The following is a 21522-nucleotide window of genomic DNA, read 5'->3' as shown; positions in this document are numbered from 1 at the left end:
CGTGCTGATTTTGACCAGGGAAAGACAGAAGAAATTCACAGGACGTGCATTTCCGGGGGAGAGTTGGAGAGAAGCTTGGAGTGGACAGTTCAAACATGCAGAAGGCAGGGACACCACCTGTGACTCCCATAGCTGGCGGCTGGAGGAGACACCAGCTTCTGGGAGCAAGGTGAGAGCAGGTGTGTCACTGGTGATATTACATGAGGGAGAACCTTGCAGAACACATTGACTCTGAGTCTGGCCTGGAGCTCTAACTGGGGCCGGGGGGCAGGGTACCCACTTAACCCCATGGAAGACAAGCCCATTTCTTTCTCCCCAACCCCCGACAAAGGAGCCCAGTGACCCAGGGAGAAAATGCCATCTTAACACCAATAGAGGCTGTGGCAGCTCTTGCCCATGCATGACTAGGGGATTCTATCGGGGATAAATCCATGTTCCCCACTGACTTTGAGTCTGTCTGGGAGGGGTGATGGGGGCTAGGATTATGATGTGCTTCCAACCTCTCAACCCATCAGAGGCTCCTGAGCTCAAGTTGCCAAGTCAGAGCACCCACAGGCAGCTGGCTCTGGGAATGTCTGCTCTCCCTATGGAGCAGGCAGGCTCCCAGTGCTGAGAGGGGATAGCCTTGTGCACTATGACTGTGGGAATTCAGTGACTGCATGACAGGGTGTGGGATGTAGCTGGGTCTCTGGACAATCATTGTGCCTGGTTTCAGAGGCTCAAAACTCCCTGATGGCCTGGGGTGAGTCATTACAGAGGGTTCCTTGCCCACACTGGGACCACATGGATCCTTGGTGCAGTTCATGTGCCTGTGTGGGTAGGAGGTATAGCCACTGTGGGCTAACCCTGGACATTGATCATCTTGGAAGGGAAGAGGTAAGGTTGTGATCACACTAGCAGACATGATCAAACCCTCCCTGCTGATGACAATAGAGGAGATCTACCATGTTCAACTTGGGTGTCACCCTGAACTCTTACCCCACACCTGAGCTCCATAGCCTCACCCAGCACACACCTTTGGATATCCACTAAAGGAGAAGAGACTCCACTAAGTCAGAGGCATAGTTCAAAGATAAAAGCTATCAGAGGAGAAGACCAACAAGTGCCTCCACAAATGCCTAAAAATAAATACAGAAATACAAGAAACAAGAACAAGGAAGACAATGTGACTACCAAAAGGAACACAATACTTCAATATGATAATGTGAAGAGGAAGAGATCGATGAAATGCCTGAAAATGAATTCAAAGAATGATCATAAGATTACTTGGAAATAAATTCATGAGCTAAAGAAATTCATACATGATATGGGTGAAAAATTTTGTCAAGAAACAGAGATATCAAAGAAAAACTGAAATATTAGAAATGAAGAAGTCAATTTGTCAAATAGAAAATACAGTGGAAAGCTTCAACAACAGACTTGTTGAGACAGAGGAAAGAATATATGAGCTAGAACACAAATCCTTGGAAATATCTCAGTCAGACAAACTAAAAAGAGAAGAAAAATTAGAAAAACTGAAAACAGTACTTGAGATTTGTGGGGTACTATAAAATGATCAAACATATGTGTTTAGGAGTTCCTGAAGGTGTATATAGAGAGAATGGATTAAAAGGCCTATTCAATGAAATAATAGCATAAAACTCCCCTAATTTGTAGAAAGAAAGGAACATCCAAGTACAGGAAGCACATAGAACTTCTAATAGACATTATCAGAAAAGATTTTCACCATGACACATTATAGACAAATTTTCAACAGTAAAACATAAAAGATACTAAAACACCTAGAGAGAAATGCCAGATAACCTTCAGAGTATAGCCAATTAGACTAAGAAGCTAATTTCTAATCAGAAACCCTACAGGTTATGAGAGAATGGGGAGACATAGTCCAAGTTGTAAAAGAGTCAACTGAGAATACTGTATCAGCAAAGCTTTCGTTTATAAATGAAGGTGAAATAAAGACCTTCCAAAACAAAAAATAATTGAAACAATTTGTCACCACTCATCCAGCCTTATAAATGATTCTTAAGGATGTTCTACACACCAGAATGATAGTCATAATTATAAAAGAATGTGAAGGAAGAAAATCTCCTAGTAAAAGTACGAAGGAAATCCAAAGCAAACAATAGGAATATTTATGAAAAAATGGTAGGGCCAAGACATTACTTATCAATAATAACCTTGAATATAAATGGCCTAAATTCTCCAATTAAAAGATACAGACTTGCTGACTGGATTAAAAAACAAGACTCATCTATTTGCTGCCTACAAGAAATATACCTCACCAACAAAGATACACACAGATGAAAAGTAAAAGAATGGAAAAAGATATTCCATGCTAACAGAAAGCAAAAACGAGCAGGGGTAGCCACACTAATATCAGACTAAATAGATTTTAACACAAAGATAGTCAAAAAGAGACAAAGAAGGGCATTATGCTCTACTTCTAATCAAGCTCCATGCTAATGTGCCTGGGAAAGCAGTGGAAGATGGCCCAAATCCTTGGGCCCCTGTACCCATGTCAGAAACCTGGAGGAAGATCTGGCTTCTGGCTTCGGATTGGTCCAACTCCAGCCATTGTGGCCACTGGGGAGAGAACCAGCAGATGGAAGAACTCTCCCTCTCTTTCTTTGCCTCTCCCTCTCTCTGTAACTCTGCCTTTCAAATAAAATAAATAAATCTTTAAAAAATGCTAAAACACTTATGGAAACATAAAAGAACCTGAATAGCTAAAGCAATCTTGAAGAACAAAAACAAAACTGGAAGTATCACAAAACCAGACTTCAAGACATACTACAGGGTAGTTATAATCAAAACAGCCTAGTACTGGCATATAGACAGACATGTAGAGCAATGGAATAGAATACAAACCCCAGAAATCAATCCATGCATCTACAACCAACTAATCTTTGACAAATAAGCTGAAATAAATCTCTAGAGAAAGTACAGTCTTTTCAACAAATGGTGCTGTGAGAATTGGATCTGTACATGTAGAAGTATGAAATAAGATCCCTATCTCATACCTTATACAGAAATCAACTCAAAATGGATGAAGGACCTAAATCTACAACCTTATGCCATTACTAGAGTAAAACATCAGAGAAACTCTTCAAGACATTGACATAGCCAAAGACTTCTTGGAAAAGACCTCAGAAGCACAGGCAACAAAGGTAAAAATAGACAAATGTGATTACATCAACCTAAGAAGATTCTGCATTGCAAAGGAAACATTCAACAAAGTGAAGAGACAACCAATAGAATGGGAGAAAATATTTGCAAACTATACAATTGATAAAGAATTAATATCCAGGATTTATAAAGAGCTCAAGAAATTCCACAACAACAAAACAAATAATCCAGTTAAGAAATGGGCAAAATACACGAACAGGTAATTTTCAAAAGTTGAAATACAAATAGGCAACAGACACCTGAAAAAATGCTTAGGATCATTAGCTATCAGAGAAAGACAAGTAAAAACCACAATGAGATATCACCTCACCCCAGTTAGAATGGCTATCATCCAAAAATCGAAAAACAATAAATGCTGGCAAGGATGTGGAGAAAAGGTACCCTAATACATTGTTGGAGGGAATATAAACTAGTATAAACACTCTGGAAGACAGTATGGAGATGCCTCAGAGATCTGAAAATAAATCTACCATATTATGCAGCCATCCCACTCCTGGGAATTTACACAAACAAAATGAAATCAGTATATTAAAGAGTTATTTGCACCTCCATGTTTATTGTAGCTAAATTTCCAATTAGCTAAGGTATGGGATCAACCCAGATGTCCATCAACTGATGTCTGGATAAAGAAATATGAAATATTACTTAACCATAATGCTACTTATCCATAAAAAAGAATGAAATCCTGTCTTTTGCAACAAAATGGAAGCAACTAGAAACCATTGTGCTTAGTGAAATATGCCAGTCTCAAAAAAAAAAAAAACCCACAAATATGTTTTCTCTGATATGTGGCAGTTAATATAGAATACCAAAAATGTATAGGAATAAAATGGTAATCTAGGGATATGATGGTCATTTTTAGCCCTTTTTTATTCTCCTGTGGAACTGTGTTCTTCCTACAGTTTACTTGTTCAATATTATGATTAGTGGTGAATTCAGCCTGTGAATATAGAGTGGATTTAAATTATATCTTTGCAAAACTGATGAAGAGAGGGAATGGAGGGGGATGGGAGAGCATGGGAGTGATGGAAGTGTCATTGCTTTCTTGGAGCTATACCTGTGGAATGCATAAAACCCATTCTCTTTATATTAATACATTTTTAAGAAAATAAAAAACTTTGTACCTATGAAACAAAAAACTCAAAACCCCCAAACGAAAAGCAGGTGTTAAGCTATAGTACATAGGAGTAAGAAGTTCTGATGATATCCTATTGCACAGTAGGATAAATATAGATAATGATAACATACTGTATATTTTTCTAAAATAGAAAAAACTAGAAGAAAGGATTTTGAATTTTTTTACCATAAAGAAATGTTTAACGTTTGAGGAGACAGATCTGTTTTACCTTCTTGGATGTTAGGCAGCATAAGCACGTATAGAAAAGTCATATGACATTCCATAAAAAATGTACAATTTCTGTATTAATTTTTTTAAAAATTAAAATTTAATTTTAAAAAATTACTGCCCTCTAGTGGCATAAGTTTCAAAACACTTACTGATAAACCGAAAACATTGCTCATGCTAATTTGAAGTTGTTTGAAATTTGATGCCTGTTTTTGAAAGCAATTCCTAGGCCAATCCCTTAACCTCTTAACAAAATTCGTTGTGTCTGCCTGTGTCTGCCCATCTATCTATGGAGGATTGAGGGGATCAAAAGCAGATTATCAGAACCATTCCTGGGGATTTTCGTGTGGGTCCCTATCGGGACCCTCGTTGGCCAAGGACAATGAATGCCCTTTCAGAGCCTGACGAGGACTGCATGAGAGGATTGTTTTACAGGACTCAGTGAAATGGATTTACCTCCTCAAGTTCAAGGCCAGACTTCTTATCTGTGATTTGGATCTCAGAATCTCTTTCTTCTTCAGGTGCCTTCACTGTATCAAATAGCTCTCTTTCCCCTTATCTTCAATTTCAATTTTCGTCTAAAATTCAGTTACACTGCCAGTTACTTCATAATTCTTTCCTGGTTAACTCCTTCCCACCACAAACCTATGCCAACCCTGATTAGGATCCTGTTGTAGTCCTGTATATAGGCAGCATGCCTATGCTATAGTAATTGCCACACTATTAAGCTTGCCAGTCCATATTGGAGGGTGCAGACTCTAATTTCTATATCCTTGCAGCCTATTAGACCTTCTGGCAAGCAGTAGATGAAAGCTCAGTATTGTGGGTGGAATACAATAACCATATTAATTATCTCATGAATCACATTCAAATTTCCTAGTCCTGTTGTTTTATAGGAAATACACTGAGGTCTAGAGAAGTTGAATATCTTGCCTGAGGCATTACAGTCAACAAGTCACAGTAAGATCAAGGGCTATGATTTTGGAATTTTGACTAATCAGGATCTCTGTCCTCGCAGTAAGTCCTCCTGACATTTTGTGCACCAACAACCACAATGTGTTCCCTACATTTGCAGAAATAGAACAAGGTGCACATCATATCTTTTATGTTCTATCTTATTGTTTATGGCTTTGATGGTTTTTATTGATGGAAAACTTGGAATCAAGAGAAATAGACTGGGACAGCCTGGACTGTTGGAAGGAGTGGTAGACCATATGAACTGGGGTGTTTAGCAAAAGTTTTGATGAATAAAAAGATGACTGGGATACTGTGGATTCCACAAGTAGCTGAAAATCCAGTAGAGCAGGTAAAGACACATCTACAGATCAGAGGGCAGCAAGTGATGAACTTCAAGAGTTTTAAACAAAAACTATGGATGTACAAATGTGGAAGAATCATTCAAAGGAGGTTCTGCAAAAATTGTGGTAGTGTAGGCACATAAAAGATAAGTAGCATTTTGATGAAAGTAGATAAAGGCCTTTCATATGGGGAGAGTAAACCTTAAAAAAAAAAGAATTTATTTATTTCTTTGAAAGGCAGAGTTACATAGAGAGAAAGACAGGGAAAGAGACAGAGAGATCTTCCATTCACTAGCTCACTCCCCAGATGGCTGCAATGGCCAGGACTGGGCCAAGCTGGAGCCACGATCCAGGAGCTTCATCCAGGTTTCCCATGTATGGGTAGCAGGGGCCCAAGTACTTGGGTCATCTTCTGCTGCTTTTTCCAGGCCATTAGCAGGGAGCTGGATCAGAAGTGGAATGGCTAGCACTTGAACCAGCCCCCATATGGGGTGCTGGCATCAAGGTGGTGGCTTTACCTGCTATGCCACAATTTAGGTCCCAGTAGTCAAGCTTTAAGAAGGCTAAAATCCACAGAGGAATTTACAAAGCATACCAATAATGGTATCTACATACACACCAAACCACTCTGTCTACTCCTGGAATGGCAAATGGCAGAGTGAAGAGCAAATCCCTTTCCCCAAAAGGAATAAAATGAACAATTCTTTTAAAAAAGAAAACACTCTAGGACTAGGAATTTCCCAAATGCATGCAGCAAATTAAGATGTATTTATCAAGAAAAACCATAGAACCTGTAGAACAGTGTGTCTGTGGCATTTTTGCCTAGGGCTGCTCCCATAGCTTTCGAGCTCCATAAACATGGCTATTCTTTCAAGGCAGGACAAACTGTGATGGGATTACTTATGACTTGTAGCGGGATATAGAAAAATCCCATATCACTGGGCATTATTAGAAAGCAATCCCAGTAACAAATGGATGGGAAAGGTCAGTGAAGCTAGTCTGAGGTTTTGGTTCTGTTGGGGCAGACAAATCAGAAATGTAACAGGGAGGTGTGTGGAATGAGTTAGCTACAGTGCACCTGGCCACAACCCCCTTGGTGGCTTGGAAGGCTGTACCCAAAAGCCAGGTTAAATACACATTTGGGAGAGACCAGAGAAAACCTCAGTGACCTCCATACAATCTTGACTGTAAGGCCTTGGATTCAGGTAGAAAACACAGGAGAGGGCCTGGCATAAAGTAAAAGCCAGGGAAGGCTTGTAATTAAACATTTTTTTTAAATTTGATGTACTTATCCAACAGGCAGAGTGACAGAGAAAGAGATGGAGAGGCAGAGAGAAAGGCCTTCCATCTGCTGGGTCACTCCCAAAATGGCCGCAATGGCCGGGGCTGGACCAATCTGAAGCCAGGAGCCAGAAACTTATTTTGAGTCTCCCATGTGGGTGCAGGGGCCCAAACACTTGGGCCATCTTCCACTGCTTTCTCAGGCGATAGCAGGGAGGTGGATTGGAAGAGGATCGTCTGGAACATGAACCCATGTGGGATGCGGGTGCCACAGGCAGAGGCTTAACCTACTGTGCAACAGTGCCGGACCCTGTAACTAAACTTTAAAAGTGTTCCCTAACCTACACATTCGCCCACTGGCAAAGCCTTGCAGTCCTTACTGGCTAAAGGTGTTTGAGTACAACCTCTGACAAGTCATTGGCTGACATTAAGCTCTACTAACACAAGCAGACTCCTAGGAAGGTTTTAAAATTACAAAATTTGGTAGAGATGTCAGTGGCTGCACACCCTGGGCGAAGACATTGCCCATAGGATTATTCCTGGCAAATAACAAATAAAAAGCCAGCAGCAGGAACAATGACCATCTCTGGGTAGAGTTGAGCAAATCAGAATCCAGAGTTACTGCAACAATGTAAGGGCATTTCAAAAAGTTTGTGGAGGGGCCAGTGTTGTGGCGCAGCATGTTAGGCCACCTCCTGTGATACTGGCATCCCACATGGGCACTGGTTCATGTCCCAGCTGCTCCACGTCTGATCCAGTTCCCTACTAATGGCCTGGGAAAAGCAGTGAAAGATGGTCCAGGTGTTTGGGGCCCTGTCACCCACAAGGGAGATCCAGATGAAGCTCCTAGCTCCTTGCTTTGGCCTGGCCTAGCCCTGGCTGTTGTGGCCATCTAGGGAGTGAATCAGAAGATGGAAGATCTCTCTTCCCATCCCCCTATAACTCTATTTTCAAAATAAATAAATAATTTCTTTTAAAGCTTGTGGAAATGGAATTAAAGGCAAGTGTTTTGGTGAAAAGAATTTTTGAATTCCATGCTTATGAGAGGTCTTCAAAACATTCATGGAAATTGTGTGTCAAGGAAAACTATGCAAATGGAATCTAAATATCTAAATTGTTTTTTGCACCAAAATAAACTAATCTTTTAATTCCATTTCCACAAACTTTTTGAAGTACTCTCTTTTTGAAAATGTCCAATTTTTGACCAAAAATTATAAGATATCCAGAGAAATAGGAGTGACCTATTTTCAGTAAAAAAAAAAAAGTTACCACTCCAGTAGATGCCAGTAGCAACCTTCCCACCCCCAATCACAACAATAAAAGATGTCTTCAGACATTACCGAGTAATTCTGGAGGGAGACAGGATAAAATCTCCCCTTGGTTAAGAACCACAGTTCTAAGGCTTCAGTTATCAATACAGCATGGTGCTGGAATAAGGAAAGACATAACATCAATGGAACAAAATCAAGAGTTCACAAGTAAAAGCTCATTAATGATTGGCTAATATTTCACAAAAGTACCAAAGCAATAGGGAAAACATAGTTCTTTCAATCAGAATACTGGGATTGGGTATCCACATGCAGATGCTGTCAGATTCTTACCATACTTGAGAAATTAACTCAAAATGGATCACAGACCTAAATCCGTGTAAAATCTACAACTTTTAGAAGAAAACACAGGTCTAAACCCTTGGTGACCTTGGATTAGCCACAATCTGTAAAAGAAGACAGACTATACTTCATTCAAATTAAAATCTTTTGTACTCCAAAAGATAAAATTAGAAACTAAGCAGACTAACCATAATCTTAGAGAAAATACAGGATATATAAAGAACTCTACAACTCGATAAGACAGTTCAGGTTTTGAAATGAACAAAATATTTGAACAATTTACCAAAGATGTGAATGGCTGATAGTACAGATGGTCAACACCATTAATCACTAGGGAGTTGCAAATTAAAGTGACAATGACATGCAACTTCACACTCACTGGAATGACTATAACAACAACAACAAAAGGGCAGACAATAAAAAGAAAATAAGTGTTAGTGGGGATATGAAGAGATACTCTCACCCTCACACACTGCTAGTGGGAATGCCAAAAACAGTCACTCTGGAAGACAGTATGGCAGTTTCTTAAAATAAGTTATATATAACTTTATCTTATGACTCAGCAATTCTACTTCTAGATTTATGCATGCCCAAGAGAAATGAAAACTTATGTCCACACAGACTTATAGGCAAATATTCATAACAGCATTATTCATAATAGCTAAAAAACAGAAACAATGCAAATGCTAATTGGCAAATGGATGAATAAACATGGTGTATCCATAAAATCAAGTACTTTCAGTAGTAAAAAGAAATAAACTCTTGATACTTGTTACAGCTTAGGTAAACCTTGAAAACAAAACATTATGCTAGGCTAAATACGCCAGATGCAAAAATCACATAGGATATGGTTCAATTAATAACAAATGTCCAGAAAGGTAAACTAGCAACGATAGAAAGCATATCAGTGGCTACCAAGGCCTAGATTGGGAATGGAGATTGACTGCAAATGGGTATATAAGATCTTTGTGGGTTGTGAATTGTTGCACAACTTGATAAACAAAAAAAATCACTGGAAACACAATATTTTATCTAATTCATACCTTAATTAAGCTATCATTTTTCAAAGGAAATAGCAAAAAATTTATTCTTAAATCATTATCAAAGATAACTGCTATTAACTTTGCTATGTGTCTAACAAAAAGTGACTTGTACTAACTTTTAAATTGCTTAGTTCATATATATTACCAATGCATTCGTTTCATAAAATATTTTAATAACAAAACTATGCACATCTGATTTCATAAAATGATGGATGACAAAACTGAAAGGCCACCTTACAATCACCTAAACCCTTAGTTTTATTTCTCTGTGAGTTTGTCTCCCCATGCAGAAATGACGCAGAACCAGCAGGTCTTCTAGGCTCTTCACTGTCTGTTCTAACTGTCCTTCCCCATTTATTACATTTTTCCTATTCTTTCATGAATGATTATTCAGTCCACTAACAAAAAATGACTAGAAACAACTAAAATGAGCTTAATTTGAACTACATGCATGGATTTTTCTTATTTAATTCTCCTAAAACTAATGCATGGATTTTTCTTATTTAATTCTCCTAAGAATTCTTTATTACCCCCTTTTAAAAGGCAAGAAAACTGACCTAGTAGCATTAAGAAATTAGTAAAAAAAAATTAGAAGTTATCAGAGGCTATGGGCAGGAATGAGGAGTCATTGCTTAATGGTTACAGAATTTCTGCTTGGCATGATGAAAAAGTTTTGCAAATATAGATTGGCAATTCATATAATATTATACATATATTATTGTCACAGAGTTGTACAATAAACCAGTTGTACACAAAATAGCAAATTTTATGTTATACATACAGTTGGCCTTTCATATGCATGGGTTCTACATCTGAGAACTCAATCAACCTTGTATGGAAAATATCTAAGAAACAATTATATCTGTACTGAACACACAAAGGTTTTGTCGCTGCCTTCTAGATTCCCTACTCAATCCAGTGCAACAACCATTCACATGGCATTTACATTGTATTACAAATAACCTAGAGATGACTTACAGCAGGATGCCTGTAGGTTATATATAAATGCTAAGCTATTTTATATAAGGGACTTGGATTTTAACATGGCAGAGGGTGGGGTTCTGAAATCAGTCCTCCATGGATACATGCAGATAACTGTATTTTACCACAATAAAAAAATAATGAAAGAAATGTGGGTTGGGTCAACTAGCAACTTACATGCCCAATCACCCAAACCCATTCTTTTTTTTATTTTTTAAGGAATACAAATTTCCTAAGTGCAACTTTAGGAATATGGTTATTCTTCCCACCATACCCGGCCCTCACATCCACACTCTCACCCTTCCTCCACCTTCCTCTCCCCTTGCCAGTACCATTATCCATTAAGATACATTTTCAATTAACTTTGTACACAAAAGACCAACTCTATACTAAGTAAAGATTTCAACAATTTGCGTGTGCACGCACACACACAAACACACACACAAACTCTTTGAGAACTGGTTTTACCATTAACTCTCAATATAACTCATTGATGACAAAGGTCCTGCATGAGGAGTTAGTGCACAATGACTCCTGTTGTTAATTTAACAATAAATACTCTTATGTATGTTAGTGATCACCTGACACTCTTGAAATGAGCTGCCTAGGCTATAGAAGACTTTTGAGTCCACAAACTCGTCAGCATTTGGACAAGGCCATTAGCAAAGTAGAAGTTCTCTCCTCCCTTTAGAGAAAAGTACATCCTTCTTTAATGGTCACTTCTTTCCAGTGGCGTCTCACTCAGAGATCCTTCATGTAGAACATTTTTTGCCACAGTATCTTGGCTTTCCATGCCTGAAATGCTCTCACAGGCTTTTCAGGCAGACCAGCAAGTCTTAAGGGTTGATTCTGAGTCAGAGTGTTACTTTGTCATTCTGTCTGCTGTGTGGACTGCTTCCCAACTTGGAATGCTCTCCTTTTTAATTCTATTATTATTACCAGATACTTGATCCTATTTACATGATAAGCTTAACACTTAATCCTATCTATGTGTTCACTTTAGCACTTAATATGATAACTTTAACAATTAAGATGGCATTTTTATCACCAAGCTTAATGGGATTTGGAGTCCCATGACAAGTTTTTAAACTGTGCCTTTAGAAATAAGTACATAGGAATGTATGCAGAACTATACAGCTTTACAGTTACAAACTTCTTCCTCCTCTTATTCCTTCTCTTTTTACTGACACCTATTTTCAATTGACTTTATACACTTATGAGGAAAAAAACGAAAAAACAAACAAACAAAAAATGGAACTGTTCCTCAACAGTCAAGACAATGGCAGCTCAAGTCATTCCTTCTCGAAGCGTCAATTTCACTTCTACAGATTTCATTGTAGGTGCTTTGTTAGTTCTCACAGATAAGGGAGAACATATGCTGTTTGTCCTTTGGGGTCTGGCTTATTTCACAAGTATGATGTTTTCCAGATTCATCATTTGCAAATGACCAATTTCATTTTTTTCTAACCTGTGTGTATTCCATAGTGTACATATCTCATAATTTCTTTATCTAGTCTTCGGTTGACAGGCATTTAGGTTAATTCCACATCTTAGTTATTGTGAATTGAGCTGCAATAAACATGGAGGTGCTGATAACTCTATTGTTTACTGATTCCATTTCCCTTGGGTAAATTCCCAGGAGTGGGATAGCTGGGTCATATGGCAGGTCTATATTCATATTTTTGAGGCATCTCCATACTTCCATAGTGGCTTTACCACCTTACAGTCTCACCAACAGTGGATTAGGGTAAAACCTCATTGTGGTTTTGATTTGCATTTCCCTGACAGCTAGCGGTCCTGCACATTTTTTAATGTGTCTGTTGGCCATTTGGATTTCCTCTTTTGAAAAATATCTGCTTAAGTACTTTGCCCATCTCTTACCTGGGTTGTTTATTTTGTTATTGTGGAGTTTCTTGATCTCTTTGTAGATTCTGGTTACTAATCCTTTATAAGTTGCAAAGTTGGCAAATAATTTCTCCCATTCTGTTGGTGCCTCTTCACTTTCCTGAGTGTTTCTTTTGCTGTACAGAAACTTCTCAATTTGATGTAATCCCATTTATTAATTTTGGCTTTAACTGCCTGTTCCTCTAGGGTCTTTTCCAAGAACTCTTTGCCTGTGCCAGTGTCTTGCAGGTTTTCTCCAATGTTCTCAATTACTTTGATGGTGTTGGGTCATAGATTTAGATCTTTAATCCATGTTGAGTGGATTTTTGTGTAAGGTAGGGGTCTTGCTTCATACTTCTGCATGTGGAAATCCAGTTTTCCCAGCACCATTTGTTGAAGTCTGTCCTTGCTCCAGGGGTTGGTTTTAGCTCCTTGGTCAAATATAAGTTGGTTGTAGATGTTTGGATTGATTTCTGGTGTTTCTATGATGCTCCAGTGGACTATCCATTTTTGTACCAGTACCAGGTATGTCTTGAAATTTAGTATTGTGATGCCTCTGGCTGTTTTTATTGTACAAGATTGCTTTAGCTATTCGAGGTCTCCTGTGCCTCCATATGAATTTCAGCATCGAATGTCTAGTATTTTGATTGGTATCACACTGAATGTGTAAATTGCTTTTGGAAGAATGGACATTTTAATGATATTGATTCTTCCAAACAATGAATATGGAAAATTTTTCCTTTTTTTTTGTATTTTCTTTAATGTTTTGTAATTCTCATCATAGAGATCTTTGACACCCTTGGTTAAATTTATTCCAAGGTTTGTTTTTTTTTTTTTTTTTTTTTTTTTTTTTTTTTTTTTTTTTTTTTTTTTTTTGTAGCTATTGTGAATGGGATTGACCTTAGAAGCTCAATTTCAAATTTCAGCCTTGGCATTGTCTCTGTATACAAAGGCTGTTAATTTTTGTGTGCTCACTTTATTTTATGTCCTGCTACTTTACCAAACTCTTCTATGATTTCCAATAGTCTCTTGGTGGAGTCTTTTGGATCCCCTAGATATAGAATCACGTCATCTACAAATAGGGATAGTCTGACTTCCTCCTTCCCAATTTTTATTCCTTTGATTTCTTTTTCTTGCCTAATGGCTCTGGCTAAAACTTCCAAGATTATACTGAATAGCAATGGTGAGAGTGGGCACCCTTGTCTGGTTCTGGATCTCAGTGAGAATGTTTCCAACTTTTCCCCATTCAATACGACCTTGGCTGTGGGTTTGTCATAAATTGCCTAGATTGTGTTGAGGAATGTTCCTTCTATACCCAATTTGCTTAGAGCTAAACCCATTTTTAATATGAATACATTTATGTATTGATATCTTCTTTTTAACCAAGTGAAATGATGATGGAAACTTCAGGTGTCTGGCAGATAGAGGTCCAGCTTTGACCCATTTTTAACCAGTCTTGTTTTAGCTGTTTTCGAACATGTAACTCCATAATTAATTTTGTATAGCCACAATGTTATTTTCTAGCCTAAAATATTGATGTTGAAATCACTGTTAGACCTCATGGGTGTAAACTTGCTGCTTCTTCAGGTTTTATCATTAACCTTATTTGATGCCTCATGGTACAGGGTTTTAACTGTTCCATGTGTCTACACAACTGATAGACTAAGCCACCACTGATACTCCAGGTGACGCTATTCCTCAAGTCTCTTAGGCCTGTATTAAACAGAGTCAAATAATATTTTAATGTGATGGAATGAAGTCTGGTGACTGAAGTAATTTTTAGGCTTGATTATCTCAAAAGTTGTACAAGACCAGATCTTACAGATAACACACAATGTACCATTACATTGTCCAATAGATCTGTGGATGGCTTCCTTAATATCAGTTGGGATAAAAATTACCTTCTAATAAATCTCTTCTCCATCTTTGTAGAACATCAAGGAAAGCAAACATAAGCTGAACCCAAAGAAATAATTTCTGAATACGAGAGGCTGAAGACTACAGCTACTGAAATTGCTTTTCCATAAATAGGAAGATAGGATTGTTATCAGCAGGCAAAAATGAAAGACAAACATTTATTTTCACTTAAAAGAACATCTTTATTTGACCTTTATTATACAATATTACCTTTAATTTATAAAAATCGCATTATGGAGGACATGACTGAAAACCAATTTAGGGGTAGCCAGTGGGTTCTAATTTAAAATGCTGTATATACCTCACTTATTAGTTTAAGGAAAAAATTTTGGTGATTTGAGATCAGTGAGGCTGAAGAATGGCATTTGAACTTCCAAATCCAATAATTAAAATTGGGACACTTTATTTAATTAACCTAGCAAAAACTAATTTCTAAACTTTCTAAAAAAATACTTTCCCACAAAGAACTTAGCTTATCTTCAAGAAGTATTCTGGTATGCAATTTGCAGTACAAGACTGTATCATTCAAATAGCTGCAAGATATTTGCAACTGTTTAAAGTCCTCTGCAAACTAATATGGATGTACATATGCACGTATGTATATATGTATGCAAGTGGGTGTATGTGTGTGAGTACCCAAACTCACATTCACAGCGAGCTGAGGTGACCTTATAGTATGCTGGACTCAGAAGGGTGGCTCATTTGTGTAGGAGAGGAGACATAGTAAATCTCTGTCATTTTGAACACAGGCCTCCTATCTCCCAGCACTTCCAAAAATAGTGAACTATTTGAGATACTTCTTTAGTGAGAAATCTATTATCTATCAGAATGACCGGTCCATTGTAATGCATATGGTAGTAATATGATTTGTACGATTTCATGAGAAATTTTCTGAGTTCTGTAGTTACTGGGGCTCAAACCAAGTTTGAAATGAATTAATTGTTAAATATTAGAAGTGTAACACTGAGGCCAAAGGATGCTCTAAAACGATGCACAGTAACATTCTGAAATAATGCTACTGACTCTAAAGGTGCTGAGGAGTGCCCTGCGAGGACAGAGGAAGGGAACGCGCCCCGTGGATGGATATGTTCTCTGAACTTCTGATCCACGCTGTTCTAGAGTAAGAAGGGCAGCACCCTCTGCAGTGGAGAAACGGCGACAGCCAAGTGGCAAATGGGCACATACCCCATTTTCTGTTGCTTAGAATCTTTCAAAAGATTGGTTTCTGCAGCATTGAGGTCAGGAATTCTACCAATTCTTGTCAGAGAGCTCTAAGAGTACACAAGTAGATGCATTTCTGTAGCTCCTGCAATCTAGAGTCCTCATTCAGGGGGCAATAAGCAGACAGAACTCGCAAAGAATGTAATATTCTGACATCACAAAACTCTTCTTTGTACATGGAGAATCAAAAATATAGGCATTCAATGACAAGGAGAGGATAATGGCTGAGAGCATAGCCTCCCTGTCCCCTGCAATTTTTTGTCTCTATTGTTGAGTCAGGTCATCTTGAAACATTAACAGATTCCAACGGAGTGTATCTACTTAAAACACCATAAAATATAAAGCTTGAGGTTACATAAACACATACAAACACACACATATCTTTTTGCTCTTAAAAATGAATTATAAAAATCAAAGCACAAAGGGAAAATGCAAACCAAAACTTAGAAGGTCATACGAAACTGGAAATTGGGATCAGAATCAGCAACTATGATCCAAGGAGCCCAAACTAGCCCTCCATGAGTTTTGTAAATAGAGTTTTATCGGATCACACTTACACCCACTCATTTACATATGATCTGAAGCTGTTTTCGTGCTTCAGCAGAATCGAGTAGTAAGAGACATCGCATGACTCCCATAGCTTAAATATGTTTATCTGGCCCTTTACAGAAAAGCCTTCTGATTGGATGTAGAACTAAACAGCATCCTTATGATGTGAATGAGCTGAAGTCACAGAAAACTGTCACCAATGTTCTTGAACCCCAATAATTGGATTAAAATATCTTCAATAACACATGGTTATTCAAATATTCTGTCTATAATTTGTGCAGCCAAAATCATTCACCAACTGTGTTAAGTAACAAGACAGTATAAAAAACTGTATATTACTTAATTTATGTATATACCTACGTAAAGAGTGGATAAGATAGGAGCTAGCCCATTTTAGAATAAGGAAACCTAAGGAAAAATAACTTGAAACACTGTTACTAGAAACTGTTACTTGGAACTTAGAATATTTTAGTATATTTTTCTTTATATTAAGAAATGTAAAGACAATTTACAACTGCAAGTTTTATCCATGATTATGTGACTCTTTTGAATATAAAATAACCAGTACTTCTATAAAATATTGATTTTAATTATGCAATTAAAGTGACATAGCAAAATAAGAATGCTTTTATTTCTAAAGTAAATATTTTAGCGAAAGTTGTATCAGAAATCAAATATTTCTTTGATATTTCTCAAGGGATTTTAGATACTAACTACAATTATAGTTGTTAGTATTATACAGTAATACATTGCTTAAAATATATTATAAATCATTCTTTTCCTCTTTAATTTAAATGAAATATAAAATTATGGATTTTATAATATTCATATTGGAAAATGGCACGAACTACTCTCACACAGAAAATGCCATTGGAATCTCATAGAATATTCTAATGCTTCAAAGTGCCATCACATTGCTTGGCACATGGCAGGTGCTCCACAAATGCTGACCACTCATTCTCTCACCTACTCATGCACTCAAAGAAATCCAGGCTGAAGGAGAAACTGCATTCTAACGAGAACGGTAAGCGCAATCCTTTGTCAACTGTTTTAGAGTTTTGACAAAGACTTTGGCAATGGAGAGTACAGATGAGAGGTTAATGATCACAATTTCAAACTGGCTGATTAAAATCTACTAAGTGAAGGCTGGATTGCCCCAGATGACATCACAGAATCAGGGTCAATACTGCACAAAAAGAATGCAGTCCTTCAACATCCAGGTTTTATTCTTACATATAAGCATCTGCTACAAGTAGGAATAAGCAGGTGTTCAAAAGAGCACCAGAAAGTAGAACTCACTGACGGGGGACTTATTTTTCTGCACCGAGGCCTCCTTTTGGCTAGAATACCATTCTCTTGATTTTAACAAGCTTATACTGGCTGAATTATAAAACAAACAAACCTGGTTTGAATCAAACAGTGTGATTCTAAAATGAAGAGATATAAATGTAGAAGAGGGGCATTCAACATTTTTGTACCAATTGATCTATCTACTCTGCACATTTGTGCCAAAGGCGCAAGGTGAGGTGTCAGCTCTTTGAGGAGGCACCTGGCAAGGAGCATTTTTGGGCTCTCTGCCGAAGGTCTTATAAATGCAATGAGTATTTAACCTGAGTAATAAGGTCTATGACGGGTTATGAAGGACAGCACGATGTAAAGAATAATCCTGAAAACGAAGCAGAATATGGGATAAGGACTGACCTTTGAGGAAATAATTTAAAAATCTATACCAAAAATAAAATATGACACAGGCAAATCATTTGTAGCCGACTTTAATTGCCTTTGGTATTAAGAGAACAAAAAAAAAAACAAAAAACAAAATGGAAGCATTGCTAGAAGCTGTAGTCTTATGATCACAAAGAAGGTAGGGACTGGAGAAGAAGACCCTTCCACTGGCCCTCCTGGATCCCTTGCATGGGTCTTGTGCATGCGCATGTGCGCGCACACACACACACACACAACACAATCTGTGTCTTCTCTTAAGCTCCAGTCACCCAAGTAATACAGACAGAGCACTTGAGGGCAAGGGTTCTGCTCTCTTCCCAGGGAGCTAAGATAGCCCCTAACTCCACGCCCTTCTAAACAAAGTGAGAGAAGGTTCACTGCCATCTTCACAGCTGCTCTGGGTCTTTGCCAACTCAAGTTTTCCACTCTTTTACTGATGATTTGTAAGTGGGCTTGTGCTATTTTTAGGAGGAAGGCTAACTTTCTTTGGAGAGCCTAAAACTTCCCGTTTCTCTTCTAAGGTAAAGTTATCTACATTTTTCATTTAAAATTGTTTAATTTTCAAGTAGTAAAAAATGCTATAATTTAAAACGTACTAAAATTCAATTCTCTTAAAGACTTAACTGCTCTCCATTCTTATTGAAAGATTCTATAATGGCAATCACTATGGATCAATGACTGGATTGATTTATGGGCTGATTATTTAGAAAATATTTAATTATATTAACTTACTATTTCTTTCCAATTTTAATATATTACCTGTTAACAGAAGATTAAAAAGAGAAGCTATCAAATAAAGAAAGAAGCCTTCAGAATTCCTAAGTGGGCTTCCTATACAAACCTGTTTCATGAAATACTCAAATTCACAGTAAATGTTGGACTAAGCAGATTTTTTCCAACTTTTATTAATGTCAATGGAAACTGTTTATATTAAATGAAAGGAGAAAAAATGTCTTGCATTGTCACAAAAATCTAAGAGACATAAAATTTGTAAGTATTAGGTATTTATCTTATGTTATAGTTCTTGACAAAATTTAAGTTCTTTCTACCAAAATATAAAGAACCAGTAATTTATTTAAAAAGAATTATCAATGCAAAAACTACTGATAAAAGAAAGTCCCTTTGATGTACCCCAATTTGGTGTAACAGGATTAATTACACCATACTTTTATCACTGAAAATTATTTTGAAGCTATTAACTCTTTGGATTTCTATAAATATTCTTGGAGAAACTAAATAAGCAAAGTGTTTGAAAACAGTTCATTCATCTGGTGTGAAAAAGGACCTGCTCTCCCCATTCCAGACAGAATATTTAAGGAAGCTTCATTGTTTTGTTTTTGCTTTAATAAAGTATAAAATAATTTGAATTATCAGGGCAAATTCAGAACTATGTGATAGAATAGTGAATCTTGCCAAGTGAAATAAATAAAGTTGTAAGTTGAGTGAATCTGCTAGCTTTATTATGAGATTAAAGCAGGTAAAATTTACTTGGTAGATTTGCTGGTTTGGAAAAAAACTTCCTACCAACAAAACCAAGGACTTCTCTTAGAACAGAGTTCAATGCAACCAGCTCATTACTTCCCCCACTTTTTTGTCATGCTATGAACACTGGACTGAACTACATGCACAAAACCCCAAACCCAGGCTCATGGTGGTTATGATAAACAGTAATTTTAATGATTCCATATGGAGAAAAAGACTAGAAGAGTATTATTTGCCAGATCATGCCCCCCAGAGAAAATGGAATTTAATCAAGAATTTCAGTGAAATAGACTGGGATTCTGAAATGATTGCCACTCTGGTCATCCAATGGAGAACTTGAACATTCAGACAGGGATAGGTACTTCTGTTTCTTTTTGGAGTCTTCTTTCTGCTAATCCAATTACATAGTTCTTTTGTTCTTGTTCATCTTAGTTCATTTCATTGTTAAAATGGAGAAAAAAAGGGAAAAATAATGTGCATATATTTGACTTGAAAACTGCTCCACTGAGGGAAGAAATAAACATGGAAGTGGTTCCATAGCCACCTCTGACTCCTGCAAGGTGCTCTATAGTCTTCGTTTGCTCTTAGGAAGTCTAGTCTCTAGACTTCAGGACTCTAAAAACAATATAATAGTAATAGGCTTCATCTCTCTTGTGACCATATTTTCAGAATCAAAGCATATCAGCTCTCTGCCCTACATGTACCAGAGCATATTTTGGTCAAGTATAAAATGGAATAATTTCAAAGTTGATGTATCTACATGTTGAAAGTCTTGCAGGGAATAGTTTCACCCTGTCGTGTTGACTTAAGAGGTCCAGGTTTTCAAAAGCCGCCTCTCCAGACTAATTTCTGTAGTGGTCCATGTAAACAAAACACAGGTAAGAATGGTCCTCCGGAGCTGCTTTCATCGAACAGCAGGATTACCTGAAAGTGTGGTGTTGGCTAAATGTAACACAGGCAGAGGGTGTGCCTCTGTGTTAAATACCCAATGGTCTAAAGGTAAAAGGTCATCATTGGAGAACAGCAGATACAAATACCTGAAAACACAAGGGGAAGAAATGAGCTTCAATTAGAATTCAGCAAGATCAAGTGAGCTCAGTTATAATGGCAGAGGAAAGTAATAATTTACTCTCATTTGCTCTATGAAAAGCACACTGCAGAAATGAACTCAAAGCAATGTGTTCTAGAATATGCCTAAGGAAGTCTAATGAGATACAAAACTAGACCTGTGGAAATAAGTTTTTTTGGAAAAAAAAAATTCCACATGTCTAGCTAAAGCACATAAAACAACACTATAAAATGGCATAAAACAAACTTTCATAATTCTTCAAAGATATTCTTTCAAAAAATCACACATAACATCAACCTTATGTTTTGGCAACTTAGCTCACATTTATTAATCAACTCACATTTATTAATTAACACTGAAGAAGGAGGATAAGCATACCATTTGGACACAGTAAGGACTTTATTACCACTACTCCTAATACATCAGTAATTACAGTTTTTGCAGTTCTTACTGCAGGTATGGCAAGCTATTTAAAAAAAAGTTTTCAGAAACATTATACACTTACAGGAGGTTTCAAAATGCATCAGTAACTTTTAATGAGTGATTGTACTGTCTGTATGAAGGCAAGGATCCTGATCTCTCCCTGAGCACTGTAAGCCACAGTAGTCATGCTGTGGGTACCAGGAGGACTTGTCTCCCAAAACACATGCAGATGTTTAAACTCTGATGTTTTAATGTGAATGGTAGATTGGATAAGAGTGGAGATTTGATCTAATGATGGTGTCTGAGAAGTGGGGCTAGTGGGATGTCTCTGGGTAAGTGAAGGTCTTGTGAGAGGTGTGATTATATGAATTCATGTTTGGTCTAGGCTCTCCCTCTCTGTTTCTTGCCCTACCATGTGATCTTCCTTTGCACTCACCATGACCAACCTTCACCAGACTAGAACATGGGGCTACCTAATCCTGTACCTTCATACTGTAGGCTGATATAA

At 37.4% G+C, this 21522-nt stretch overlaps 1 protein-coding gene across 3 annotated transcripts in view; it reads right to left on the bottom strand.

The window, feature by feature from the left end:
* The window catches only part of MAN1A2 (mannosidase alpha class 1A member 2), a 207292-nt gene that overhangs the window by 8887 nt on the left and 176883 nt on the right, over positions 1-21522 (bottom strand). The window contains exon 13 of one of the 3 annotated variants that reach the window (XM_062192052.1): positions 17001-20559. The exons of the other annotated variants lie outside the window; for them this stretch is intronic. Coding sequence (XP_062048036.1) covers positions 20427-20559 — 133 coding nt within the window. The 3' untranslated portion in view covers positions 17001-20426. Of the gene's footprint in view, positions 1-17000; positions 20560-21522 lie in introns of those variants that run through there. 3 annotated transcript variants of the gene reach the window in all.

Source organism: Lepus europaeus, chromosome 5 (genome assembly GCF_033115175.1).
Source record: "Lepus europaeus isolate LE1 chromosome 5, mLepTim1.pri, whole genome shotgun sequence".
In the NCBI taxonomy this organism is placed as follows: Eukaryota; Metazoa; Chordata; class Mammalia; order Lagomorpha; family Leporidae; genus Lepus; species Lepus europaeus.
The sequence above is the reverse complement of the archived record's forward strand: the minus strand, read 5'-3'. Positions and strand labels throughout refer to the sequence as shown.